A 14,991-nucleotide genomic window follows, 5' to 3' on the forward strand; every position below is an offset into this window, starting at 1 on the left:
ACCTGGCCCCTGATTGTTTCTTTAAAGGCCCTGTCTCCAAATACAGCTAGGATTTCAACATATGAATGTTTTTGTGGTGGTGACAGGAGGTGATACAATTTAGTACATAATAATTATGGTCACCACATAGGAAGGACACTTTCAGGATTTTATTTAACCCCTCAGAATGGCATTTTGTACTGTGAGGAATATAACTTCAAATTCACTCATCCTTTAGTTTTTATAGTGCTTTAACTTTGAAGTTTTCTTCCTTCGCTCTTTCCACTTTCAGCTCTTTTTGGCTTTGTGTTACTGCATATTACTTTCCTGAAAGATTTTCTCCGTGTCTATTATTTTAGTCACTACCTGTATGGGTGATGGGTCTCACATCACATGTCCCAAGGCCGCATCTTTAACAGCAAACTTCCATGATATGCATAGTTCTTGAACCAGTAGCATCAACATCACCTGAGTGCTGCTTTGAAGTGTACAGTCTTTTTTTTTGAGACCGAGTCTTGCTCTGTCGCCCAGGCTGGAGTGCAGTGGCACGATCTCGGCTCACGGCAAGCTCCATCTCCCGGGTTCACGCTATTCTCCTGCCTCAGCCTCCGCTAGTAGCTGGTACTACAGGCGCCCGCCACCACGCCTGGCTTATTTTTTGTATTTTTAGTAGAGATGGGGTTTCACTGTGTTAGCCAGGATGGTCTCGATCTCCTGAACTCGTGATCTGCCCATCTCAGCCTCCCAAAGTGCTGGGATTACAGGCGTGAGCCACCGCGCCCGGCAGATGTGTACAGTCTTGAGACCTGCCCTGGAACTACTGAATCTGAATCTGCATTTTGGGAAAATCCCCAGATGAGATTTATACCTAGTAAGTTTGAAAGTAGCATTCTATTTGATTTCTCTATCTAGACATTCCAAAGAAATCTCAGACTGAACATGTTGAGAATGAAACCATTAATTCCTTAGTCTTCACTCATTTATTAATTTGATGACTATTTATTGGGGCTACTGTATGTAACACCATTGCTCTATGATTTATGGCAGTGAACAAAACAAACAACAACATTTCTGCCTGCCTGAATATTTTATTCCAGACCATGGAGACAGTTAAGAAACAATAAGGCCTGATTAATCTGTATATTACATAAGTGGCTAGAAAGTGATGTGTGCCTTGGAAAGACGAAAATATGGAGTGAGATAAGGATGATCATAAGTATAGTGTGGGACCCTGGGAAGGTGAGATTTCCCTTCCTTTATTTCTCATCTAAGCGAATGACATGAGCATCCCTCACATGAGCAGGGGGAAAACACAATTAGAAATTGTGTGTGTTATCTTAACATTCTTCCTTTAGCCTGTCAATTCTGGATTCCTAATGTCTTTCAAATCTTTCACTTGTTTTTATGTTCACTGACAGGCTCTTTCTCACATCCTCAGGGTTTCTTCTGCTCAGGTGATAGCCACCTAAGTGACCTCACTGCTTTCTACTCCCAAACTGCTGCCATGATGATGATGACACCTGCTTGCTGGAAAACTTAATGGTTCCAACTTCCTTTTGAATAAAACAGAAACATCTTATGATGAGCAATAAGACTGATGATAAAATGGTTTCTTCTTACCATTTCACCATAATTCATTCCCATAAGCACAGTCCCCACTAATGAAATTGCATACTACCTGTATTTTCTTTCCTCTTACCGTTACTCATCCTGACTTTTTGTTTGGTTTGCTTGTTTGTTTTGCATGGAGCACTGAAATATTACCTTGTTTTGTAAATATCTTCTGATTCATCTGTGCACTAAAATTTGGCTCTATTAACATTGTCTTATCATTGTAGGCTTTCCCCAAAATGTGTGTTCTTAGAAGGCAGGGGCTCTCTTGCTTACCTGTGAATCCTTAGTGCCAATACAAAACTTAGCACTCAATAGTGTTTCTTACTTTTTGACCAATAATTTATAGATGATGGTTCATAGAATGACTGGAAATCTTCTAGGATACAATCCTTTCAGAATAAATATGGGCAATGGTGTGACAGTGTGTTTGGGAAACAGAAAGTACCTCACTTTTGTGGGACTCTAAAGTATGGTTTGAGTTGTTGTTGAAATTGAGGTGAGAAGATAACTTGCACGTCTTTCCAAGAAACTTGGATAAAATGCTGTAGAGAAGCTTTTGAAGGACTTTAAGTGAGTAACGTAATCTCTGGAATATCAAATTTGAATTTTAGAAAGCTACTGTCATTGAGAATGGGAAGAGATAGGAGGGATGTAATCTTAGTGTAGTAAGTCCAGAGAAAGATGATAAAGGCTTGGACTAAGGCAATGACAGTATAGTTGTGGGAAAGAGGACTGGAAAAGAAAGATGTAAAGCTTTCCCTATGAGGATCTATTGATTTTGAAGGGAGAAATGAATCCACCAAGACTGCAGTAGGTGACTTAGGGTCCATAAAAATATATTCAGTTTTACATCATCAATTTAAAAGTCTCAACATTCCATCAATTTGGGCCTGGTCTCTTCATTGCTAGAAGACTCTTTGATTCCAAACAAGTGATCATTTATAGTGAATACAATTTAGGACAGGAGTCACACATCCTGCCATTCATTAAACCCCACCTTTCTAAAAATGAATTAGTCTGCCTCCTCAATTATGTTTTAGTAGCTTCAACATATAAATTGGCATTTGTTCATGCATTCCAGTTGCTATAGTAGAGATATAGCCGTCTTTGAGGGACTTATTTTCTGGCAAAGGAAACTGACTTAAAGTAGTAAGTATGATTTAAATATTCACCAAATACATATACTAAAAGCGTCTGATTTTCTCTATGAGTTTTGATGTTACATATTTGAAAGTAACATTTATCTTTTTTACAAATCAACTCCAGCAATATTCACAAATAGTTCTTTAAAAACCAATACGTTTGTGTCCAGCCTGGGCAGCATAGCAGGATATCATCTCTAAAACAAAACAAAACAAAAATAATAGGAGAGAGAACTAAAAATTAATGATCTTGAGTAACAGATGTCACAAAATGAGATTTAATTTTTTAAAAATTAGTTACTCCAGCTATAATTTAGAATCACCCTTCTTCTTTGATCTCATTTTTAAACAAATTATATTTTTAAATTTAATGAGGGATGACATTTCATAATTGCTACGTTTTAACTGCTTATTCCATGAATTTCTAAAGTTTACTTTCCTTCCAACATTTCCTTCTTCTGTCCCTTCCTTCTGGTCTAGAGAGCATCTCCTATGATCAGCCTAGGCCTTTTCATTTCTTTTTCCAAAGCAATTGTTTATGTAAAAAAAAAAAATCATAATGAAGGTCTTTAGGACTTGGCCTTTTGAAATATTAAAACTCAAGTTCTTGGTCCTCCAAAGCCTTGGTTTTAAAACTCAGAAGTTTTTGCTTTCTAAATTAAAACAAAACAAACATGCTCGTTGTTGAATTTTTCCTCCCATAATTGATACGGGGAAGGAAAGTAGTGTGGGAGGAAAAAATCTTAGTCAATATATTAAATATTATTCCTTCCAAAAACTTTTATTTTCATGCTTCTGAAATTTACATGTCTGGGTTTTGGATCATATTTAGTAAAGATATTACTTTTTATTCTTAGATACCAAGAAGACCCAGATAGGAAAATAACCTAGTACACTTTTCATCAGAAAGCAATCACTTGGCATGTTGTAAGTCTCTGACATTTTCCACAGGGAAAAGAAAAGTGTTAGTACTCTTATGGTGACGTAAATGACAGCATGTAATGAGGACTTTTAGGGAGGCTAAACAAAGTAATGTCTGTCTGTATGCATCAGTATATCCTATTCCCAACCTCTTGGATGTGGAATTATACAAGATTCATACCCAGTGATTCCTTTTTTTCTAAGAATAAATTAAAATACCAGCTTTTTTCTAAAAAAAGATAATGTATTTTCATCTTGGTGGTTAGAAAAGTATTTAAAATATATGCAAACAAAGAGAGAAAATTGAAAAAATTATATTCTAAACATTATGCATAACAATATAAAATTATATCCTAAACATTATGTACAACAATATATATCATTTTTGATGGCCTTTATTGTGGATGTTTAGTTTTAATTGTTTTCTTTCTTCTTTCATTTAGAGAATTTATCAACAGCCTTCGACTGTACAGGTCATTCTATGGAGGTCTAGCTGATCAGCTTTGTGCTAATGAATTAGCTGCTGCAGATGGACTTCCCTGCTGGAATGGAGAAGATATAGTAAAAAGGTATTTTATGTGGTCTATGAAAACCTACTGGTTACATCAACCTTGCTTTCTTTTTCCAAATCTTAAGGGGATTAATTCAGTCTTAACTTTGTCACACAATTTACAGTCTACATTAAATACTCATCTTCAGTTTGTTAAAAAACAAAGAAAAGAACATCAAAACCTGATCCTTTTAGGTATCTTAAAACTATAATAGCATTCTGTGGTATTTTGAAAGTCTTCTCTTTTACCATTACCCAACAATCCTACTTTTGAATTAAACACCATTTTTTTTAATCCAGTCTGTCTGTTGTTTACCAAATATTGTATTTCTTTTTAGTTTAAATTCATGAGTATTAGAAAGTGAGGAAATTCAGGGAAATGTGAATACCTATACAAATATTCATTGGTATATGGATATGTGTCCTAACAATGTGTCCATCCTGCAATGTTCTGATAGAAAGAAACAGAGCATGCAAGAAAGAGAGAGACAGAGATTGAGAAAGAGAAAGAGAGAGAGACTATGTACTAGTGGGGGCACATATATATATATATATATATATCTTTTAGAGGCATTGTTCATTTGTATGTTGTCAATTCTTCTCAAACTTAGGAGTGAAATTCCATGTTTATTTTTTTTCCTCCCTGTCTAGAATTTCTTTGACAGTTTCTTTTCCTTTATTTCCTATAACTGATTGTACTTTCGAGCAATCTCTTGAGCTTGAGAAAGTCATAAATTCTCCCTCTGTGGTCAATTAAACTGGTTGGGGAAAAGTCTCTTGATTTGCCACTACTGGTGGTTATTAGAGAATGTAGGATGATGAGGTTTTGTGTTTGGATCTGAATCTGTTAAACTATAAAACAAATATATTTTTATTTATACATTTTACTTTTTGGATTGAATCCATTAAAAAGTATACGTTGGATTTGAATCTGTTAACATATATTTCTGAGCAGTCTCCAAAATGAAAGACAGGGTGTTAAGCTTTCCGACAGATATGGTTTGGCTGTGTCCTCACCCAAGTCTCATCTTGAATTGTGGTTCTCATAATCCCAGGTGACCTGGGAGGGACCTGGTGGGATACAATTTAATCATAGGGATGGTTTCCCCCATCCTGTTCTTGGGATAGTGAGTTAATTCTCCCGAGATCTGATGGTTTTATAAGGGGCTTCTGCCTTTACTGTGCATATATACTTCTCTTTGCTGCTGTGATGTGAAGAAGGACATATTCGCTTCCCCTTATGCCATGATTGTAAGTTTCCTGAGGCCTCTCGGGAACTGTGGGTTCCTGAACTCATGCTGAACTATGAGTTGATTAAACTTATTTCCTTTATAAATTAACCAGTCTTGGGTATTTCTTCATAGCACTATGAAAATGGACTAATACAATGACTTACAAATAAACCTACTCTATATGCAGATACGTGGTTTAGTTGCCACAAAAGTGATGAGTTCATTTAAAACATTATTTAGCAAATTAAGTTTGCTATGATAAACATACTATAATCAATTTTTAATAGAAAATTATATAACAAAGCCATTTATATATTTCTGGGTGATCATTTTCATTATAGTTGAGAGCCACATTCCTGAAATATTAAATGATTATTTTATTAATATCCTGAATATCTGAATATCTCATAGAGTTCATAGAAAAAAATATTGAAGACAAAAACTATTTAAATTTAAATAAAATAATTGGCTGATATGGCCAGTGCTCTTTTTTCATTATGCACCTTGGATGTTGCAATGTAAGAATTTTGCAAATATTTCTTTATTGCTTTTACTGAGAGAAGTGATAGCATTCTTGTACTTTGAGTTCTTAATGTATTCATGTCAGCATTTCTGCTTCTTAGATCCAGTAATTAAATTCTACTTTGACATAATATTTTTTCACATTGTTCAAACTGGAATTGAACTTTTTGTATATTTCTACAAAGACTAATGAGAAACCCATAGTGATTAATAAAAAAAATTATTATATAAATATATTTAATATACTACATTACATTATGGTGTATTATATTATCTGAATCTACAGCCGCAAGAACCTTAATTTGAATTTATCCCATTCCTCTCTTGACCAGTTGGTCTGGGCTTTGTGTAATGGGAAATACTGTTGGAGAAATCAATGATTTGGGGAAACGTTTTAGAGTGATAGCATTTTCAGCTGAAATAATGTATTTTATTCTACATAATGTATTTCTAAAGACCTCATTCATGGTTTATGAATTTAAAAAAACACATAGTTAGCAAGGATTCTCCATGAAAACCATCCACATTTCTGATCAGCGAAGTGTGTGATTATTAGCATTCTCATTTGGTTCCAGCTAATGCCTTCCCTTTCCTGTACCACCACGAACTCCTGTTAGCCACTTCCTAGTGCATAGAGACTCCAGTCTCTTGTGAACAAGCTTCACTGTGCCTTTAACTGTCTTCAAATAATTCTTCCAACCTCATCACCTTAATGGACGTTTTCCCTCTCTTGAGCACATTTTTCTCTTCCATTTCTGTCTCATGGGTCCCCAACCTTTTCTTGTCCCCTTCGGTTCCCAGGGCCAGCAGATGAGCCTCACACACTTCCACCACCTCTAAGGCTACTTCCAAAATGAGCATGTTTCAGCCCTGATTATTCTGTTGCGGTGAAATGAGGGTTTCAGAAGCATTATTTAATTCCCCCAATACTTCACTTTTAATCCCCCAAGTAAGCTGATTGGACTCTATCTCTTTTCTATTTGGTGATGAGAAAATTTGGTGTCCTTTGACTTAAAAAATTAACTTAAAATTTTAATTTTAGTCCTGACTCAGTCAATTCTTTATTTTTTTCATTTTTAATGTTTATGTGTCACATAGCAGGTGTATATGGGGTACATGTGATATTTTGATACAGGCATGCAATATCTAATAATCACATCAGAGTAAATGAGGTACCCATCAACTCAAGCACTTATCATTCATTCCTTTGTGTTATAAACATTCCAATTATACTTTCAGTTACTTTAAAATGTACAATAAATTATTGTTGACTACAGTCACCCTGTTGTGCTATCCAATACTAGATTTTATTCAGTCTGTCTAACTATATTTTTGTACCTATTAATTATCCCCATTACCCTCTTCCCACTACTCTTCCCAGCCTCTGGTAACCATCCTTCTACTCTCCATCTCCATGAATTCAATTGTTTTAATTTTTAGCTCTCACAAATGATTGAGAATACGTGAAGTTTTTCTGTGCCTGGCTTATTTCACTCAACATAATGGCTTCCAGTTCCATCCCCTTGATGTAAATTTAGAATGAGATTTTTTTTTCTCAATGCCAACTGGTAAAATATAAATCAATGGTAAAATATAAATATCCATCAATTCTCATTGATTGATTATGGTATCATGAAATGTTACATAGCAGTTAAAGAGATACATATTTATATCTGCTACTGTGGAATGATGTCAAATAATTAAACAACATTAGCTAGAAACAGGATAGGGTATATTTTACTGGCAGATTTGAAAAAAAATAAAATAGATATTAATTTTGGGTCTGCATAGACTATTTCTGGAAAGTTACAAGAAAATTGTTAATATGCCTAAATTTAGGACAAAGTACCAGGGGGTGGGGAGGTCTTTTATTTTTTTCATTTGTATTGTACATACTTATTTTAAATGAAAACAGGTGTTAAAATGATACAAGAATTATGGGCCATTATTGTTTTTTATGTTTTATAATTCTCAAAAAAAGTAAAAATTCATGTTGTGAAAAGTTCTATTTATACATTTAATTTCTACTAATTCAGATTTTCCTAGTAATTTTGTGATATAGTTTTGTCAAAGCATTGATACATATGCTTCAATACTGAACTGCTGAATTTAGGAGAGTTTCTAAATAAAGTCAAGTCCTGATCACTGTTACAATCTTAAATTATTAACCACTTTCTCCTTGAGAAAAAAAAACGAAGTATAGCAGTGATCTGTGGTGAAAAGCTCTAAGCAATCCTCATATGTGAGATTCATTTCAGAGACCTGCAGTTAGTTCAGGTAAGTAATGCCATTCAGTTTTGAAGAAATGGACAGCAAGTGAATGTATATTACATTTGGGGATGATAGATTGTTTTCCTTTTTTATGGTAGGTTATAATACCCATCAGGTTCATTCTAGAGGAGTTAAGCCAAACACATCAATAGGCTAAATTGGTGGCCAAGATTAAGTCTATTCTTCATTATAAGAGTGAAGCAATTATTTTGGCAAGATTTCTTCTCCTGCAGGCATTTTTAAGGAGGTGATTGATATGATTATTTACGTGCACAGACATTCTGCTTCAAAGACTAGGAGAGCCATACAGACTATTTTAATGTCATGACAGTCCTGTAAAATTGTGTGAACTCACGTATGTGCTGATCAAAAGAGGTGGAATTCCTTTGTGATTGTAGATGAAAATGTCTCAAATATCTGTAGTGTATAAAGAGTTTAATTTTTGAAACAAAATCTATTTAACTCAAATGATTTTGAAGACTGTATTCATATCATGTAGTCTGCTGCAACACTGAGGTCAACAGTTCAAACAATTTCTGATTTAGGATGAAAATATTATTGAAATCCATGTAGTCTGTATCTCTTATAGTCTCTTTTATCTCCCCTTCCTGTCTCTTCATTGCGAAGCAACATTGTTCTCTGAAAGGCATTTCAGTCTTTGTTCTCAGTTCTCTGTGATTACAAATTGATTGTTTGATGATTCGTTCCTTTCTTTCTGGGCATTGAAGTTCAGGTGACAGCTCCTTAATTGCCAGGGCTTCCTTTTCCCTTTTGATTAACCGATAATCCTGTAACTATCCCTCAGTCTCCAGGAATTGACCTCCACAATGACTCTTAAACTAGACAGTATCTGTTAAGTATCTTTTTGAGGAAATCTCTCAAATCGCATTTTTCCTCTGCTTTTATACCACCTCAACAATCATCAACACAGAACTTCTTTGACCAAAAGTATGGGTTTTTTTCACCACACACCAAGCATCCAAAACCAGATGAGTGTCCTCCAAATCAATTCCAACACTATCTACCTGGAGATCCCACAGGCTGGGAGCTCAGTCCCCAAGACTGCTCTACCTTTCTGAGACCAGTTACAAGTCCCAACCTCCAGAACTTCTGACCTACTGGTTTCAAGTTGGGGTTTCTACAACCGCCTCTTTGGATTCAATGAATCTGATGGAGCAGTTCATGGAATTCAGAGAAACACTTATGTTTACCACTTTTTTTAATCAAGGATATTACAAAGAGTACAGATGAAGAGATGCCTACGGCAAGCTATGGGGTAAGGGGGGAGGGGCATCCGTGTCCTCTCCCTCCAAGAACTTCCCTCCAAGAACAGCCGCCCTCCAAGAACTTCTTTGTGTCAGCTCTCCAGAAGTTCTTTCAACTTTGTCCTCTTGAATTTTTATGGAGACATGATTAAATTTGCCATTGGCCATTGGTGATCAACTTGACCTTCAGCCCCTCTTCCCTCCCTGGAGGTTGATGGATGGGGCTGAAAGTCCCAACCCTCTGATCATGCTTCTGTCTTTCTGAAGTGTCAGTCAACTTAGCATACAAAAAGCACTTTGGAGATTCCAATGATTTTCACATATGCTGAGAAATGGGGAAGAAGACCAAATATATATTTTGTAATATCGTAGCACCCTGGTAAAATTAATATGTCACATTATTTCTCTTCATCTTAAGTTAACGTTCCTGAATGCTTCTTTCATAATCCAGTTTTCTCTTTTCTAGCTGTTATGATAAGCTTATCCTTTTCCTCAACTGGTTGTGCGTGAGTTTTTAAAATCAGATAAAATAGAAAACTTTATAAATCTCTGAGAGTTTGTACTCTACTATTTTCACTTTTCTTTCCACCCAGGCAATGACAGTTTTCCTGACCATAATTTTGTTAACCTCAATTTTTTTTTTTCTTTTACCCATTATCTAGCTGGAAAGCCACTTCAATTTCAATCTTTCTTTTTTCTTCCTGACCTTACAGCATTCAATTATATGTTTCCTATTTAACATCTGTCCTAGTTTCCAAAAGTTTTAAGCTTCATTTTAAAAACAATCAGGTCTCAGGATTGTCTGAATTTCTGAATTTTATTAATGTAACAACTGGTTGCTTTTCCTATGTTTGTTGTGCAAAGGCAGAATGTTCTTTATGACTTAAACACCAGTTTGTTTTCTATTTCTTTTTTTTCCCCCTCTGGCAAATTCTACCTATCCAATCAGTTTCTCATATCCTTAATTTATACCTTCCTGATAATTATCATTATCATACCTATAGCCTATCATATTTGGTTCAGGATTAGAGGTTGCTTAAAAAGTGTGATTTGGAGACTTCTTCCTCACTTCAACAGTCTACCATGGAGCTTGAAATGCCCACAATTAACTGAATAATTTTCAATTAAATGATTTTCTCCATGCAACTGTATATTCAGGTTTGCCAAACTCTCACTTTCGTCTTGAATCGTAGGGGGATGAAGCCCCTCATTTGCGTTTCATTTTAACCCCTAAATGCACTGTGACACCTATAATACTTTTTTTTTTTTTTTGCATTTATATGTCACACATCTTCTTTCTTTTTCTCTATTGCAGTTTCTTTTGGAATTGAGCTCCTGTATTATCTGAGAGTCTAAGAATTATTAATATCATTGAACATCAATGAGTAATTCTTTGAAGATAACAAGACTCTGAGGGAATGGCATTTTTATAAGCATTAGTGAGAACTAAGAGATTTAGGACTTTGGACTTGGTGATAACACTCTGATGGGGAATATGTGGGTCCAAAGTGAAGTTGATGCCTGAAGGGAGATGAATCATACAAGTTACCATCTATGCTGACTCTGGATGCTGAGTTGAGTTGTTGTTGTGGTTTTTTTTTTTTTTTTTTCCCAGACAACTTTAAGACCATGTACGTCTCATGGTATGCACTTTCATGGATATTTTTGTGAAATGGAAATCTAAAGAACTCCATTAATCTGAAATGTTTTGGGTTAGAGACATGTTGGGTGGGATTGTTCCTATCAAAAAGATGAGGCCCTGGAATGAGGGTTAGATCCACATGCAAAGACCCGCCCAAGGTCAAAAGTCTGAGTTTGCAATCTTCAGTAAGGGAAGAACTGAAACATTTCTGCTTATTTGTAACAAAAATAAAAAGTGCAGTTTCAGATGTAAGGGACTACAGAATTCATCACATTGCAGAATATACAGTCTAGGTTCAGTTAGACAAGTACAGGTATAGCTGATGGTTTGAAATCAACATAAAATAAATTTGCAGGATTCTTGGCTGTGTAATATCCCTATGCCACAGTCGGACTCTCCCTGCCTTCCATTTTCCTTTTAGGTAATTTTTATTTCAGTGACAGTCCCTGAGTAGTTATCTCATGGTTTGGGTCTATAACAAATATAGTTGCCCCTTTGTATCCATGAGGAATTGTATCCAGGACCTCTCTCAAATACCAGAACTCAAGGATGCTCAAGTCCCAGATATAAAATGGGGTAGTATTTGCATATAACCTATGAATCTCCTCCTGTGTACTTTAAATCTCTAGACTAAATATAGTACCAAATCCAATGTAAATTCTATGTAAACAGTTGTTATACTGTTTTTTAAAACTTGATATTGTTTTTTATTTTTGTATTTTTTTTTCTTCAAATATTTTTGATTTGCAGTTGGTTGAATCCTTGAACACAGTTGAATCCTTGATGTGGAACTGGTGGAGACAGAGGGCCAACTGTAATACAGGAGATGTTTGCAAGGACATGCACATTTTATTAACTTGGCTCCAAGTCCTGACATTCCTAACTACTGTTAAAGCCTAGGAAAATATTCATCATTCTCAGGTCGATATACACATTTTGGTCTTTTCTAAAAATGCTCTATGAATGCAGCAGTAATTTCATGCTATCTCATCTTCTGAGCTGAGATAGTTCTTTCATATCTCTCTTTAATGACTGATTGGCTTGGTAATCAGCTGTCTCTGGTTAAGGGTATGTAATCATTACATTCAGAGAGCCAGACTCAGAAAGGTCTGAGTAGAAACATAAAATCCTCTAGGAATGCCATTTTTACCTTGTCACCAGAATAAAATCATGGCCAGCTGTCAGAACTTTTTTGGTCACTATTAGTGCCTGAAGGATCTTTCATTATGGATTAGTTCCATAAACAGTGTAAATTTGGTAATGAAAATGTCCAGTCCAACCTAATAATCAAACGTGTGAAATTCACTCTTTGTTTTTCCCCTCCTCCAGTTAGTTTCTGCTTCAGTCTAAGAGTCCCTAGTAGGGTGTGTTTGTGAACCGTTTCAGGTTCGTGTGCCAACCTTGCACTCTCCTCGTCCTTCAAACAATGTTTCTGACTCCCCTGTGCTTGTAGTTGGGAATTTTGGAGCTGGGGAGATGGTGGATCAAAAGGGAGAAAGAAGCGGTGAGAGGAGAAAACACTCTTTGTGACTGGTAATTTTATGATCTCTCATTGATGTTTTCTAGCCTCAATTAACAGCTAGGTATTAACCACTGATGCCCTAGGGCTTTTGTGTGCTTAAGACAATGTCTCTCCCCTCTATTTCTCCACGTGATGGTAACGTTTTGGCCTCTTTCTGCTGAGATCTTTTGGTGGGTTTCTTTTCTCCCACATCATCTATTGTAGCCCATAGAAACCTTCCCTTTCTTTTCTACTTTCGGTGGAAGTACGGCCTACACCTAATGCAGCTGCCTTTCTTTACTCTGCCACTAGACAGCCAACTTCTGCTACAAGAATGGGCTGCTTTCCATTTGCTTAGGCATAGGCCAACTACCAGCCCTTTTAGTCCTTCCAGCTCCAAGGATCCTTCAACACTTCTCTCACCTAGGACCAATGAATGAGGGAATGTCGTAGCAGTTCAACCAGCTTTCTTCAAACAAGTTCTCTGCTTTGGCCTCTTCAGGTTCAATCCTTTTATTCAATTAAGGTGGATGTCAAACTTTGGGACTGAAAACAAGGTTTCAGTCATCTGCTTTTCATGTCTAGCACCTCACTGAAAGTGAGAGGTGTGTGCCATCTATTGTCCCTTGTTCTCAGCTGAAATGGAAACAGAAAGAGTACTATTTTAGCACCCTTTTCCATGTACTTGGAAGTGGTGTGGAGAAGACAGAAAGCTAGTTTCCAAATTCAAGATACTGCAGTAGGCCTTGAATGGAATGCAAAGGTATATGAGATATTTTCCCAATCTTTAAGGGACTTGGAATCTAAAACTGGTAGAAAACATGTTCACAAAACATGTTCACAGCAAAACAGATTTTGAAATAAAAGAAGTATACAATCCCAGAGACTTTCAAATAGGGGAAAATTCTTTTTTGATTGAGAGGATTCAACAGTATTTAATGAAAGAGGTAATATGTGATATGGGTTTTCATTCAATTAAAATATATTCTTTAAAGTATTTATGGATGAGATGAGATAATGTCTGAGAATACTTTAAAAATAATTCAGTGAGTGGGAGAAGGAGGGTCATATTGTATTTGAAGTAAAGTTTTCTGAGTAATCATTGAAGCTGTTTGATGGGAACAGAGTGTTATACTATATTTTCTGTATATTTATATTCATTTAAAATTCTATAATACATAAATACAAAAATATAGCAACACAATAAAAATAATTTTGTCACTGTCTAGTCTTTCACAAACACTGTTCTAGATGCTAGGGATACAGTGATGCACAAAATAGACATAAGCCCATCTCTCATGTAGATTAGGATATAGAAGAGAAGAACATAGAACAAATATTTACAAGTGGAAACAGTTTACAAAGTCTTTCAAGTTGGATGGAATTTTAATCAGCAGACTTGGAAGCAAGAATGTGAGTGTGAGAAAATGCATTCTTGAGTGAAATGCTCTGAGTTTAGTGGCCTCTATATTGCATTATTTTCATTTGTGTAAAAACTTTCAGATTATGTTTACTCCTTCTCACTATTCTCTTTCATTTCTGCTTCATAGGCATGTGGTGACTATTTAGTATTAAAAGCCTCGTCTCATTCATTGTAATGCAACCATTCATTCATAAAGCCAACAAGGCTCAGTGGTTAGGAACAGGTTCAGGAGCCATGGTACTAAGGTTGTCAATAAAGATTAACCACTTACCAGTGATGTGAATTAAGACATACTCATTAATCTCTAAGTGCATCAGTTTTCTTGTCTTTAAAATGTGGGTAAGGCCAGGCACGGTGGCTCACGCCTGTAATCCCAGCACTTCGGGAGGCCGAGGAGGGCGGATCCCGAGGTCAGGAGTTCGAGACCAGCCTGACCAACATGGCGAAACCCTGTCTTCACTAAAAATACAAAATTAACCGAGTGTGGTGGCATGTGCCTGCAATCTCAGCTACTCAAGTGGCTGAGGCAAGAAAATTGCTTGAACCCAGGAGGCAGAGGTTGCAGTGAGCAGAGATGGTGCACTGTACTCCAGCCTGGGTGACAGAGAGAGACTTTATCTCAAAAAAGAAAAAAGTAGGTGAAAATAATACCTACCTAATATTTGAAAATTAAATGAGTTATTCACATAAACAGTTTAGCATCCTAGATATAACATAGTAAACAGTCAATAACTGTTATGTTATTAGTAAATAAAATATGCTCATTTACTTCAGTGAAAATGAAACTGTATTGTACTGACATTTTCTCTTCATTGGATGGATTCTGTCTTGGATCAGAAGACTTCCATTTATAAGACAAAGGCATATGCATTCTTGAGTGAAATGCTCTGAGTTTGGTGGCCTCTAGTGAAGGTTCTTTAATGAGTTAA

At 35.9% G+C, this 14,991-nt stretch overlaps 1 protein-coding gene across 2 annotated transcripts in view; it reads left to right on the forward strand.

Moving 5' to 3' along the window:
- Window positions 1–14,991, forward strand: part of GPC5 (glypican 5) — a 1,466,403-nt gene that overhangs the window by 348,069 nt on the left and 1,103,343 nt on the right. For both annotated transcript variants that reach the window (XM_050766965.1, XM_050766966.1), the window contains exon 5: window positions 4,100–4,225. In XM_050766965.1, the coding sequence (XP_050622922.1) occupies window positions 4,100–4,225 (126 nt within the window). The remainder of the gene's footprint in view (window positions 1–4,099; window positions 4,226–14,991) is intronic.

Source organism: Macaca thibetana, chromosome 17 (assembly GCF_024542745.1).
Source record: "Macaca thibetana thibetana isolate TM-01 chromosome 17, ASM2454274v1, whole genome shotgun sequence".
In the NCBI taxonomy this organism is placed as follows: Eukaryota; Metazoa; Chordata; class Mammalia; order Primates; family Cercopithecidae; genus Macaca; species Macaca thibetana.